The sequence below is a fragment of the Eurosta solidaginis genome, chromosome 4 (assembly GCF_040869045.1).
Source record: "Eurosta solidaginis isolate ZX-2024a chromosome 4, ASM4086904v1, whole genome shotgun sequence".
Lineage (NCBI taxonomy): Eukaryota > Metazoa > Arthropoda > Insecta > Diptera > Tephritidae > Eurosta > Eurosta solidaginis.
Genome location: NC_090322.1, coordinates 199,246,201 through 199,260,500, shown reverse-complemented (window position 1 = coordinate 199,260,500; position 14,300 = coordinate 199,246,201). Strand labels below are relative to the sequence as shown.

At 34.9% G+C, this 14,300-nt stretch overlaps 1 protein-coding gene across 3 annotated transcripts in view; it reads left to right on the top strand.

Annotated features, from left to right (window-relative positions):
• The window catches only part of LOC137250883 (general transcription factor 3C polypeptide 1), a 120,074-nt gene that overhangs the window by 83,416 nt on the left and 22,358 nt on the right, over positions 1-14,300 (top strand). For all 3 annotated transcript variants that reach the window (XM_067784531.1, XM_067784530.1, XM_067784532.1), the window contains one exon: positions 477-865. In XM_067784531.1, coding sequence (XP_067640632.1) covers positions 477-865 — 389 coding nt within the window. The remainder of the gene's footprint in view (positions 1-476; positions 866-14,300) is intronic.

Sequence of the window (14,300 nt, the reverse complement as noted above, 5' to 3'; positions counted from 1 at the left end):
CCAGGTATCCCTACAGCAAAATCATGTCGAATCATGCATCCTTTTTATTTATCGAACTTTTTCCTTAAAAGTCCACATATAAAAGTAAAATCTGTATTTTTATTTTTTGAGTCCGATAGAACTAATTAAACTCGGACTATTAAAAATAAAAGTCCGGAAATAAAAGTTAAATCCGTACTTTTATTTTTTAAGGCCAAAATAAAAGTCCGGCTTGATAACAAAGAAACGGCTTATCCGAATTAAACAAATTTTTTTATTATTATTATTTTTTTTATTATTTTTAAAAGTCTGAGTTTAACTACTTCTATCGGTACTCAGCTAATAAAAATCCGAAAATAATTTTTATCTTGATCGAAATATATTTAAAGTCCAAAATAATAGTTTTGCACGGAATTATATTATAAAAAAATAACAGTTTCCGTCCCTGGATTAAAGCCTTCCTAAGCATTAATTTCTCTTACATTTTCTTTCCACAGCGTGAATTTCCTTACATCCAATTTCTTTCACGCGCATTACGTATTCTCTCCGATCATTATCTGATCAAACGTGTTGGCATTGCCACAATGATGTATGTACATAAATCTAATATACGACCTTGGGTCGTGCACACATTCCATATGAAGAGACTAGAGCGCGAAAATTTAGGACCAGATGGATATTTGAGTTTAAAAAGGTCAGCAAAAATTGGAGAAGAGGATAACGATGCTATTGAAGATGCAAACTCTAGTAAAAGGCCCAAGTTATCGAATAACAGTTCCGATTCCACGCAAGATGAACCATCAACAAGTAAACGCATACCCAAACCGGTGCAGCGATTCAAAAGCGAAAATATGGCAGAGAAGGTAACGGAAAAGGAACGTAAAAGGTAATTAATAGGTTAAAACTGTTCGATTTTGATTTTCACCTGGGAAGTTTCAGTTATCCATAGCTCAACCAAGCTGGAAAGATAAAACAGGCTTGTCTTGCTTGAAAATTTGGGATAGGCAAAACATGCTTCAGCTTGCCTTAAGGATAGCTTTTGCCTTCCATGAAGTGGAGAGAGTTTTTGTGCGAAATATAAATAATTTGCTATTATTAGAGAATTTGTAGAGTTGGGATTCTACCGGGTATTTACCATTTTTATGGGTAAATACCAGGAAAATACCCGGAATATTCCTTTTTTGTATTTTTTTTTTTTTTTTGGTATTTAAAAATCATTTGAATCGGGGCTGCTTGGAATTACAATTCAGCAATTAAATTTATACGTCCTTTGAAATTAAAAAATTTTCAAACAACCCAGCAAACACTCGGAGTCATCAATTAGTCTGAAAGGAGTCCAAACTTTGGATCGTTTGCACAGGCCTCCTTCCGATATCATATTTGAGCCTTATTGGCGTCATATACTGCTAATTTTGAGTCTTTTAATGACACTACTTCAGGGCTTTTAGGAAGAATTTTTGACATATATCCGAAGCGGAAAACATAAGGGAGAAAATTGTTGGGATAAAACTTCCATGAGGATAAGATAGAAATGAAATAAGTATTAGTTGAATTAATTATTTATTTAGAATAAATTGTCGCAGGAAAATTTCTGAGTTTTTATTCCGGAGCTGTCTAGTTTACTGATTTTAATATTTTTCGTTTGTTCACAATTTCATCAAATTGGAGTCATAAGAGGCCCTAAGGTGCTAGTGTTTTTGAAGCTGATATTTTTCGGACCCATATTGAACTCCACAACTGTAAGAGAATGTTTATAGGGTACACATATTTACGCAAACAAAGCTACCCCTCAAACATGCTCACGGCGCTCATCATTTAAGAATCCGAAACGAGTCCAAAATAAGTGGGCAATGTAGGAATCAGAAAAGTGTCGAAACGCGTAGAAGGGTAAAAGAAAATTAAATTTTTGCCTTTTATTTAACGGCCTAAAAGCTTCTAACCCGGCATGCAAAAATTATCATTTATCAACTATTTATGTTCGTCACAGCGAGTTTGGAACAAATTTTGTAACTTTGTTACGACAATTTTTCATTTTATAACAAAATGAATTACATTTGTACGTTATTGTTACGGCATGCAGAATTACAGATTAAAACTAATTAACCGATAGCGTAATGGATAACTACCCACCAATGTAAGACAAATTGGGTACATTTTGGATTGAATTTGTGTGTTTGTTTCCCATATTTTCCAAAAGATTATTTTTACCCTTCTTTGGGGTAAATATTCGGGTATTTACCCATTTTTACCATATATAACCAATTTACGCGGGTATTTACCATTTGGGTATTTACCCCCTTCCCATCTCTAAGAATTTGAAAAGAGAACGAATTAACGAATTTTAAGCTCCTGTAAATAACGGGACTACTATTGTAAATAGCGGAGGAAGTTATTACTGATTTTGTGCCTGGCATACTGCTATTAAAATACTTAATTGAACAAAAAACATTTGAATCGAAATGGAAATTTTTAGCAATTTTTTTTTTTGTTGTTATATCGGCCTAATACTATTTTCACACACACGGCTTATTGAATAATAAAGGCAGTTTTCTACATTAAGGCGCTTATTGAGCTCAATCTTCCCTACAAAATTCGAATCTATAATTATTTCATTAGTGACTAATCGAATGCCTAATGAAATCAAAAGCCCAATGCAACTCTGTTGGCAGCGTTCAGTTTGTTAGTTTTTGGTGTGTTCAGTGCTTAAAAATGTCATTTGTCAAAGTAAATGTCATTGTCTGTCATATAGCATTGTCATTTTATTCGCTTGACATTTCATCCTTCATACTAATCGAGCAACTACTTCTGTGTGAAAGCAAAAAATTTACGATTTCATTAGAACGTGAAATGAGATCATTAAGTTTCTGTGTGAAAACAGTATAATTCTCTATTCTAATTTAGTAATTTTTTCAATTAAGAAAAAATTTATCATAACAATAATAATGATAAAATAATTATTGTTAGGCTTTGAGCTCGATTCGAACCCACGATCTTACAAATCAGTAGGCCGATATAACAAAAAAAAAAATTGTTAATATATCCCAGAGCACGGGGAAAAAGTGTCAATAAAATTTGACACTATGGCTGTATTGCCATCAAACAAGTCCAATTTTCACATCCATTCTGCAACAGATGTCGCAGTGTTGTGAATATCAATTGGCAAAAACCAGAATAGAAGTAGTATTAATGAAGACAAACAAAAAACCGCTGTGATGGCTGAATGGTTATAGCAGCGGCGCCTAAACGTTGCCGATGAAGGAATTTAGCAGTTCCCGAAATGGATCTATACAACGAGCTTTGGCAGTTGTCTAAATTTTTTCTTTCTCTATTCTAATTTAATAATTTTTTCAATTAAGAAAAAATTTATCATAACAATAATAATGATAAAATAATTATTGTTAGGCCTTGAGCTTGATTCGAACCCGCGATCTTGGAAATTTTTAGGTGAAATAACGGAATCATTGCGCGCTTTCAGAAAACACTATTTTTGTTGATACGTTGCAAACATGTTTCCGTAAATTAAGTGATAGAAATTTTGTTTTATGAACGGCGAGTTGAGCCAACTGTCAAATGAAATAACTATCCTTAAATTTTAAGGAAAACGACTTCTTGAATACTTGAACACTTGAATATGTGAAAGAACTGCCAGACAGACGAATAAACACGAGGCTTCGAAATCGATTCCGAGCGAAATTGAATTTTTGATTTCAGAAACATTTAACTGGATTTCTAAGTCCACATGTAGACAAATCAGCTATGCAATGGCAAACGACGGACTCAACCCGTTGCAAATCGCATCCACACTCCTTGTTTTTCTGTACTTATATCAACAGGCATAATATTTATTTGAAAGATACCGTTGTGTGTAAGGCTTATAGCTCATATAAAGTAAAACTTACGTAAGGAATTATTATAAGCCATAAGGTAGAGTATAACAAGTTTATTATAAGGCTTATGGACCAACAAAAATAAGGCTTACTTACATAAGGCCCTATTGAAAAAAATTACTTGCTGTATTAGAACATTTTGTATAAGGCTTATATATAGCCCACCCAAAATCACGCTTACATAAGCTGTTATAATAACAAGGTTGAATAAGGATTGGTGTACCATAGTGTAACATTATTATAAGTTTTATTGCACATATAAAATTGCTTGGGCATATAATAAGACACCATCTGACTTCCAATTCCTTTATTCATACATCGACAGTGGTTCGGTGAGCCCAGAAAGTATCATGAAAATATTCCCTCCAAAAATTAATTTGCCAGATATCGTTTGGAGTCGGTGTAAAACACATAACAAAAACTTGTAAAAGAGGTTCTCAGACAGGGGGGAATGTAGAATTTACATCTTTCATGAGTTCTTTAAAAGGACAATAAGTAGATTTCCTTATTGAAAATAGTTTTATCGGCGTTTTTTGAAAAGGTCTGGCAACATTGCTCCGTCCAACCGTCTGTCCGTGAACACGATAACTGGAGTAAATTTTGAGATATCTATATGAAATTTGGTATCATCTCAAATATAAAAATAAATAAATGTAAGGCGCGATAACCTCCGAAGAGATCTAAGGCCGAGCTTCTCTTCCAATTTGCGTCGTGCTCCTTTTGATTTTCCCCACAAATTGGCCGGACGGGGCCTACATGATTTTATGCCGACTCCGAACGGCATCTGCAAGGCAGATGAGTTTTCACTGAGAGCTTTTCATGGCAGAAATACACCCGGAGCGCTTGCCAAACACTTCCGAGGGGCGACGCCGCTTAGAAAAATTTTCTTCTAATTGAAAAATCTTATTTCTAAAATTTTTGATGTTGCTTTGCCCGGGGTTTGAACCCAGGGCATCCGGTGTGATAGGCGGAGCACGCTACCATCACACCACGGTGGCCGCTCAAATAGCTATTTAAAATGAACGAAATTGGACTATAACCATGCCCACTTTTTCGATATCGAAAATTTCGAAAAACCGAAAAAGTGCGATAATTCATTACCAAAGAAGGATAAAGCAATGAAACGTGGTAGGTGGGTTGACCCTATGACGCAGAATAGAAAATTAGTAAAATTTTGGACAGTGGGCGTGACACCGCCCACTTTTAAAAGAAGGTAATTTAAAAGTTTTGCAAGCTGTAATTTGGCAGTCATTGAAGATATCATGATGAAATTTGGCAGGAACGTTACTCCTATTACTATATGTGTTCTGAATAAAAATTAGCAAAATCGGATGACGAACACACCCACTTTTTAAGAAAAAAAATTTAAAGTCAAATTCTAACAAAAAAATTGAATATCTTTACAGTATAGAAGTAAAATATGTCAACATTCAACTCTAGTAATGATATGGTGCAACAAAATACAAAAATAAAAGAAATTTTCAAAATGGGCGTGGCTCCGCCCTATTTCATTTCATTTGTCTACAATACTTTTAATGCCATAAGTCGAACAAAAATTTACCAATCCTTGTGAAATTTGGTAAGAGCATAGCTTCTATGACGATAACTGCTTTCTGTGAAAATAGGCGAAATCGGTTGAAACCACGCCCAGTTTTTATACACAGTCGACCGTCTGTCCTTCCGCTCTGCCGTTAACACGATAACTTGAGCAGAAATCGATATATCTTTACTAAACTTAGGTCACGTACTTAGCTGGACTCACTTTATCTTGGTATTAAAAATGGGCGAAATCCGACTGTTCATACCCACTTTTTCGATATTGAAAATTTCAAAAAAATGAAAAAATGCTATAATTCTATACCAAATACGAAAAAAGGGATGAGACAGGGTGATTGGATTGGTTTTTTGACGCAACTTTAGAAAAAACTTTGTAAAATGGGTGTGACACCTACCATATTAAGTAGAAGAAAATGAAAAAGTTCTGCAGGGCGAAATAAAAAGCCTTTGGAATCATGGCAGGAATACTGTTCGTGTTATTACATATGTATACAGTGTACTCTCTCCTAACGGATACCTCTCATAAACGGACAATTTTTTCAGTACCAAAAAAATCCTTAAGCATTTTTTTAAGTTTTTCCCTTTTGAGTGGACAATAGTGATGGACGATATGGCGATTTTGAGCTATCAGTGAAAATAGATATGGCTATTTTTGAATATCGGCTATTTTTTATAGCTATAGCGATCGCTTTATTTCAACAAGCGATTCCATACAGAAGAGCGATTTTGAGCTATCAGTGAATATAGGTATGGCTTTTTTTTACAGCTATGGCTATTTTTTACAGCTATGGCGATCGCTTTAATTTATCTTTAATAAGCGAATCTGCAATTATTTGTATACTTGTATATAAGAAATGAATGTTTAAGTCTTTTTACCAGACTAGATTGAATGTTATACATTAATTTATACTAAATTAAATTTTATTAGAATATATGAACCAAAATTGGAATAAAAAGAAAAAAGTATGTACCTTTAATTGTAAACTAATGTAATGTGAAATTCTAATTTTCTGAGATGTTATGATATATATTATTAACTGGCTGACGACAATATGTTCAGACTCGTATTACACTCAATGAGATGAAACTAGCTGAAATAAATGTATATGCATCTTTGTTTTATAAATTTTGTTAATTGAAAATGCTTTGATTTTTAAATGTAAGATGAATCAACCCGAAATAAATCTGTATATATAACACCATAAAAACATGATTTATTTACTATATTATACTACACCGATGTATTTAGAAATACTCCGTATGAATTTATTCTGAAAGTTGTATTTGGCTGCATAAATTTGTACAGTAAAGTGAATCAATTTTTAATGAAAAATACAGAGGAAAAATATAGCAAATTCTTCAAACTATTACAAAAATATTCTTTAGCAGAAAATTAGCCACCCACTGCAGTGCCCTAGAAATTAGCCGGAGAATTCAACCATATATAAACCATATGACAAATCTTGAATTGCATTCTCCCAAAAACCTTAAATTTTGAGTTAATCTGTTTACAATAAGACGAGTGATATATATTTCTTTTATACATTTCATGAAATTAAAGTTTTAAAATTAACTTATATTTCTTGTTTAACATTTTGAGAAATATTAATTATTTTATTATAAATACTTAAATATAAAATCAAAATATAACGAATTTTATATTTTATGATTGGCGTTTAAAAAGATAAGCATTTTAGCCTTTTCATAATCTAAGCGCAATCTTCTCTCGCTTAAATAAGGCCGGCTTGAGAAAAAAGTCTTTCACAGGGAACCGATGTTCCTAAACGCCCCAACTTTTCGCGAGCTATAGGAGATAGATTGGGATACTTGTAATTGTTTTTTCTGCCACCATAAAAAAGGATCAGCTTTGCAATTACAGTTTCTTCTATATACCTCTGCACTTCGATAATTGCTCTTGAATGAGTTGTGCCTTGCGGTCTCTTTGATCTTTGCGTTGATTATTTTTGAGTTCGATCTTTCGCTTGTTTGTAAAAATTACCCAAACCACGTGGCTGCTTTTCTAGCCGAATTCACAATGTCGTCGTTCTAGTTGTTGCACAAGTTTGCTTTGTTCCGTTCGCTGTTTCGGAAAGTAAAGCACACAGATGAGCAATGATGAACGATATCTCACTATCGATGATTGCATCGCTGCTATTAGTATTAGAATTCCATGCTGAAGGAAAATCGCCAATCGCTATAATCGCTATAATCGCTATTGGCGATATTCTGCCAGAGGTGATTGTCATTCAAAAGAATCGAATGAAGGAAAATAGCCAATCACTGATATATTTGGATTGCAATAGCTATAGCTATTAGCGATTTGTCAATAGCGGCGATGCAATCACCAATAGCGAAATATCGAGCCATCACTAGTGGACAACCCTCCCATAACAGGACGCGGCCACTTGGGTTTTGCCCCAAAGGGCTTTTTAATTTCCCATAACCGGACAGCTTACAACACTTTTTTATACTCAGTTGAGCAGAGCTCACAGAGTATATTAACTTTGATTGGATAACGGTTGGTTGTACAGGTATAAAGGAATCGAGATAGATATAGACTTCCATATATCAAAATCATGAGTATCGAAAAAAAAATTCGATTGAGCCATGTCCGTCCGTCCGTCCGTCCGTCCGTCTGTCCGTTAACACGATAACTTGAGTAAATTTTGAGGTATCTTGATGAAATTTGGTATGTAGGTTCCTGGACACTCATCTCAGATCTCTATTTAAAATGAACGATATCGGACAATAACCACGCCCACTTTTTCGATATCGAAAATTTCGAAAAATCGAAAAAGTGCGATAATTCATTACCAAATATGGATTAAGCGATGAAACTTGGTAGGTGAGTTGAACTTATGACGCAGAATAGAAAACTAGTAAAATTTTGGACAATGGGCGTGGCACCGCCCACTTTTAAAAGAAGGTAATTTAAAACTTTTGCAAGCTGTAATTTGGCACTCGTTGAAGATATCATGATGAAATTTGGCAGGAACGTTACTCTTATTACTATATGTCTGCTTAATAAAAATTAGCAAAATCGGAGAACGACCACGCCCACTTTTTAAAAAAAAAATTTTTTAATTCAAATTTTAAAAGAAAAGTTAATATCTTTACAGTATATAAGTAAATTATGTCAACATTCAACTCCAGTAATGATATCGTACAACAAAATACAGAAATAAAAGAAAATTTCAAAATGGGCGTGGCTCCGCCCTTTTTCATTTAATTTGTCTAGGATACTTTTAATGCCATAAGTCGAACAAAAATTTACCAATCCTTGTGAAATTTGGTAGAGGCTTAGATTCTAGGACGATAACTATTTTCTGTGAAAAAGGGCGAAATCGGTTGAAGCCACGCCCAGTTTTTATACACAGTCGACCGTCTGTCCTTCCGCTCGGCCGTTAACACGATAACTTGAGCAAAAATCGATATATCTTTACTAAACTCAGTTCACGTACTTATCTGAACTCACTTTGTATTGGTGTAAAAATGGCCGAAATCCGACTATGACCACGCCCACTTTTTCGATATCGAAAATTACGAAAAATGAAAAAAATGCCATAATTATATACCAAATACGAAAAAAGGGATGAAACATGGTAAATGTATTGGTCTATTGACGCAAAATATAACTTCAGAAAAAAAACTTGGTAAAATGGGTGTGACACCTACCATATTAAGTAGAAGAAAATGAAAAAGTTTTGCAGGGCGAAATCAAAAGCCCTTGGAATCTTGGAAGGAATACTGTTCATGGTATTACATATATAAATAAATTAGCGGTACCCAACAGATGATGTTCTGGATCACCCTTGTCCACATTTTGGTCGATATCGCGAAAACGCCTTCACATATACAACTAAGGCCCACGCCCTTTTAAAATACTCATTAACACCTTTCATTTGATACCCATATAGTACAAACAAATTCAACAGTCACCCCTGGTCCACCTTTATGGCGATATTTCGAAAAGGCGTCCACCTATATAACTAAGGCCTACGCCCTTTTAAAATACTCATTAACACCTTTCATTTGATACCCATATCGTACAAACAAATTCTAGAGTCACCCCTGGTCCACGTTTATGGCGATATCTCGAAAAGGCATCCACCTATAGAACTAAGGCACACGCCCTTTTAAAATACTCATTAACACCTTTCATTTGATACCCATATCGTACAAACAAATTCTAGAGTCACCCCGGGTCCACCTTTATGGCGATATTTCGAAAAAGGCGTCCACCTATAGAACTAAGGCCCACTCCCTTTTAAAACACTTATTAACACCTTTCGTTTGATACCCATATCGTACAAACAAATTCTAGAGTCACCCCTGGTCCATCTTTATGGCGATATCTCGAAACGGCGTCCATCTATAGAACTTAGGCCCACGCCCTTTTAAAATACTCATAAATACCTTTCATTTGATACCCATATCGTACAAAATAAATTCTAGAGTCACCCCTGGTCCACCTTTATGGCGATATCTCGAAAAGGCGTCCACCTATAAAACTCAGGACCACTCCCTTTTAAAATTATCATTAACACATTTCATTTGATACCCATATCGTACAAACAAATTCTAGAGTCAGGCCTGGTCCACCTTTATGGCGATATCCCTAAATGGCGTCCATCTATAGAACTATGGCCCACTTCCTCTTAAAATACTCTTTGATACCTTCCATTTGATACACATGTCATACAAACACATTCCAGGGTTACCCTAGGTTCTTTTTACAACATTGTGATTTTCCCTTACTTTGTCTCCACAGCTCTCAACTGAGTATGTAATGTTCGGTTACACCCGAACTTAGCCTTCCTTACTTGTTTCATTTACTCTTTACCATATTCGTACAGCTGTTGCTTATTCACTAATACGTGCATGGATGTAGGGGAATCCCCTAAATACGAAGAACCTGTTTTCAATACAGTAAAAAACATAAAAATTTATGTACCTATTGCATACACGTAGTTAGTATCATATTGTGTGTACATACGTGAATGTTTATTTTGTACACAAGGCGTGGGAACAAGTGAGTCCACAGACAATACAAAATTGTTTTATTCAAGCTGGGTTTGTGAAAACCGATTTGCCCAATGATGAAAGCGAGTGGACTGCAGAAGATGAGCTTCCTTTATCAGCACTTGCCCAGTTCTCTAGAGTTATTAATCGAGTTCAGAGCGAAATCCAAATTGACGTGAAGGACTATATTAATTTAGATAATGAAATCTCTATTAATGATGAAGACGTGGAAAATATCAATACTGAAATGTTACCTGTTTTCCAAGAATCGCTGGCCATCGTCTGAAGATGAAATAGAAAATGATATTGCTGACAAGATTACTTCTTATAAAGGGGCTACTTAGCTATAAAAAAAACTAAAGGATTTTTCTTTAAATCACAGCGACCTTAGGGGTGTTGAACTGCTAACTGATATTCAACTACATCTTCCAGATATTGAAATTAAAGGAAAAACTCGCCAAGCGAAAATTTCTGACTTTTTTTTTAATTATTTTGAATATTTTGTACACAAAACTTTATTCTTTAATTTATGAACAAAGCTTTATGAACCTCCTAACTCAGTCTTATTTGTATGTATTAATATTCTTGTTTCACGTCCTCTCGCGAAATTTGGGTCCTCCGTCGGAAAATGGGGCCGAATTTCGGGAATTCTTCCGGCGGGAATAAAACGAGCCGAGGCGGATTCAATGACCTTGCGAAAAGCACGTTCCCCTTGGCGAGCATCAGTCGGGATAGGGAGGGCAGCAAAGCGACTGTCTGTGAAGGATTTGTACTCATCCCACTTTCCTTTTTTAAAATTTATGAAAGTGCGTTTTCGGTGACGATGAAGTCGGCGGTACGCTCGAGCGAAATAAGTATTGGCAGGTGGTCGGATACCAATGTTACCATCGGCTGCCAGTTGACGCAGCTTACGAGTCCTGCGCTCAAGATTGATATATCTGGCACATAACACTTCTCCCTGGACTTGGTTATACTCGCCAGTGACCGTACGCAATCTTGCTGCAGGTAATGGCTTTACTATCCTGTTGACCAAATCAGATCGGATTAAGGAATGAGATGCGTCCGTATCTACAGTCACTACACGCTCCTTGCCATTCACATTTCCTCTGACGGTAAGACTGCTCGATTTTCTTCCGATTTGTGATACAGAGATAACGGGACATTCCACAACTGGAGCTAGCTCTCGATATTTACATCTGACTCGCTCCTGCTGATCTCCTCCAGCTTTGTTCTTAAGACCACCCATGCTGTTGAAACCACTAGGATCAAGATCGCAATGACGTGCAATGTAACCTGGCTTCCCGCATTTGAAGCATTTGATAACTCTTTCACTCCGCTTTTGCCATCCTTTCAGTGCGTCCACTGTTGTGTTCACCCAGTCTGGCCTTTCTACCTCCATACGGCGTGCTTTGAAAGCTGGCTTACACAGAAGCGATGCTGTTTCCTGAATCAGAGCATGTGATACCGTTTCACAGTGTTTCGTGTAGAACAAGCTAGCTGGACAAAATTATTTTATGAGATTTTCCGTTTCATATGCAGTCATTTATTACAACTACGTCATTTTTTTCAGCCATATGTTCTTGTTTTTTTTTTTTTTCCAAAATTTTACTTCATATGCATACATTATTTCATATGCATGCTTATTTCATATATGTACAGTAACTCATGTGAATAAGTGACATAGATCCAAAAAAAATTTAAAGGACTTAAGAATATTATTTTATTTTACAAATCTCAATACTCTAAAAAATTCTAAAAATTCGGAAAAAAAATTACAATTTTTTATGAAAATTCGTCGAATTTTTCAAACATTTTTTAAATATAATTTAGTTTTTGTTATAGATCGTGACAAATTTTCTTATGGGAAATTAGTTAAGATATGAAAATTCGTCGAATTTTTCAAACATTTTTTAAATATAATTTAGTTTTTGTTATAGATCGTGACAAATTTCCTTATGGGAAATTAGTTAAAATAAATTAAAGCGAAAATTGTAAGAATTGTCCAAAAAGGGGTGTCTACTTATTTATGTGAGTGACTGTACATATGTACATACATATTTGTATTTATTTGTGTATTTTTCCTGGCACTACAATTTTTACAAAATTATTTTATAGTACCAGTCAGGAATGTAAATGTGAATTACAATAATATTAATAACAATGTAAATAATTAAATTAATTATGTGAAAATTACTTATTACAAAAACTTAAAAGTAAAGTATCATACAAAGTAGAAAAGATAATAGATTTAAATTAAATAAAACCTGATCCAACAAAAAGTTATATGGTAGGTTATCTTTTATAATTATGTTATTATTCGCTACCATCACTTTCATTCGATGAGTCACTTGTGGAATAGTCATGAGCATCAGCAACACTACTGTGAAAGCTTGAAACAACTGGGGTATTTATTGACTCCTCAACATTATCGGGGGACAGTAAATTTAAGACTTCTGAAGTCAGACTTTTAAATTTTTTCTTAGCTATCTCCCTAAAACTGTTAACTAAAGGATCCGATGTTATAAGCAACATATTCATAAGATCTCTATTCGTGGCTTCACGCGACTGCTTTTGTGTGTTATCATCCCTGAATCGTCTCAAATCTTTGTTACGGGCTTCCTGTGCTTCCTCAGAAAGTTGAGCAATAGGTAAAATTGCTGATTTTATAATATCAGTACTATGCAATAAGATTTTATGAACTGTAACAGGCATATTAAACCATGGATAGAGATCTATGTATAGTTTTTTAGCCTCGACCGCGAATTTTTCAAATCTTTGGATATTTATATTGTACCCAGATGCTAATGCGCGAAGGAGAGTGTCGAATCTTTTGATGAGCGTTACATCCAATCCCGTAATCTCAGCACTAGCGTCAGAATTTTCGAAAAACCTACGAGCAGTGTTGCCGTCATTGGTATTGCCGAATCCTGGTTTTGGTTTATCTACTATCAATCCAAGTACACTTTTAAATTTATTCTGGATTTCGTTGGAACGTAGCTTTACACTCTCTTTATCTGCCTCATTCCTAAGCTGCCATTTTTTTACTTCGAGGCCATAACTTATGTTAAGCAAGCATTCAAAACATCTTATCCATGCATGGAGAGTAGACAAACCAAAACCAAGATTATCTCGGTTAGGCGTAAAGTCCCGTAACTCATTATTCATATCTTTTGGAGTGGCACCACAAATATAACACTTTTGTGCGGAAGAAGTTTCAGTCAAAGCATTGCAAACTTTTCCATCAATCATTGTTAGAAGCATATTGTGATTTACGGAAACTTCGTATTCTTCGAGCATGTACTTTGTTGGCAACAACGCATTTATCTCCTCTAAAACTTTGTTCGTTTCAAAAACAATAAAATCTTTTGTTTCTTTAGAAAAAATAAATTTAATTGGACGACAATACATGGTAGAAGAAGGTCGAGGATTCTGCCAAACAATGTTACCTTTTTCATCCTGTAATTGAAGAGAAACAAAACAAAATATAAACAAAAACTCGATCAGTGTCAGAACTGCATGTAAACTTTTGCTTATATATGCTATGGCCAGAGCTTCCATCGCAACCCCACTTGCTGATTAAAGTATACGTCAAGTTTTTAGGTAATAAACTAACAAAAACTTCTTGATTTTCTAAAACTAAACGCTCAACAGTTTTATCTAATACGGACTGGACTGTAATTTCCGCACGTGTTTCACCCACATCAATTTCATTTGGATAGCATTCTGTCTTAGCTTTTCTTAGCCTATAAAATGATGGATAAACCTTATGGCCTGCCTTGATGCTTCACTTCCGAGTCGTTTTGTACCCATGAGTCGTCGACTTGCTATCTACGTAGTATTCTAAAGCTTCTACAT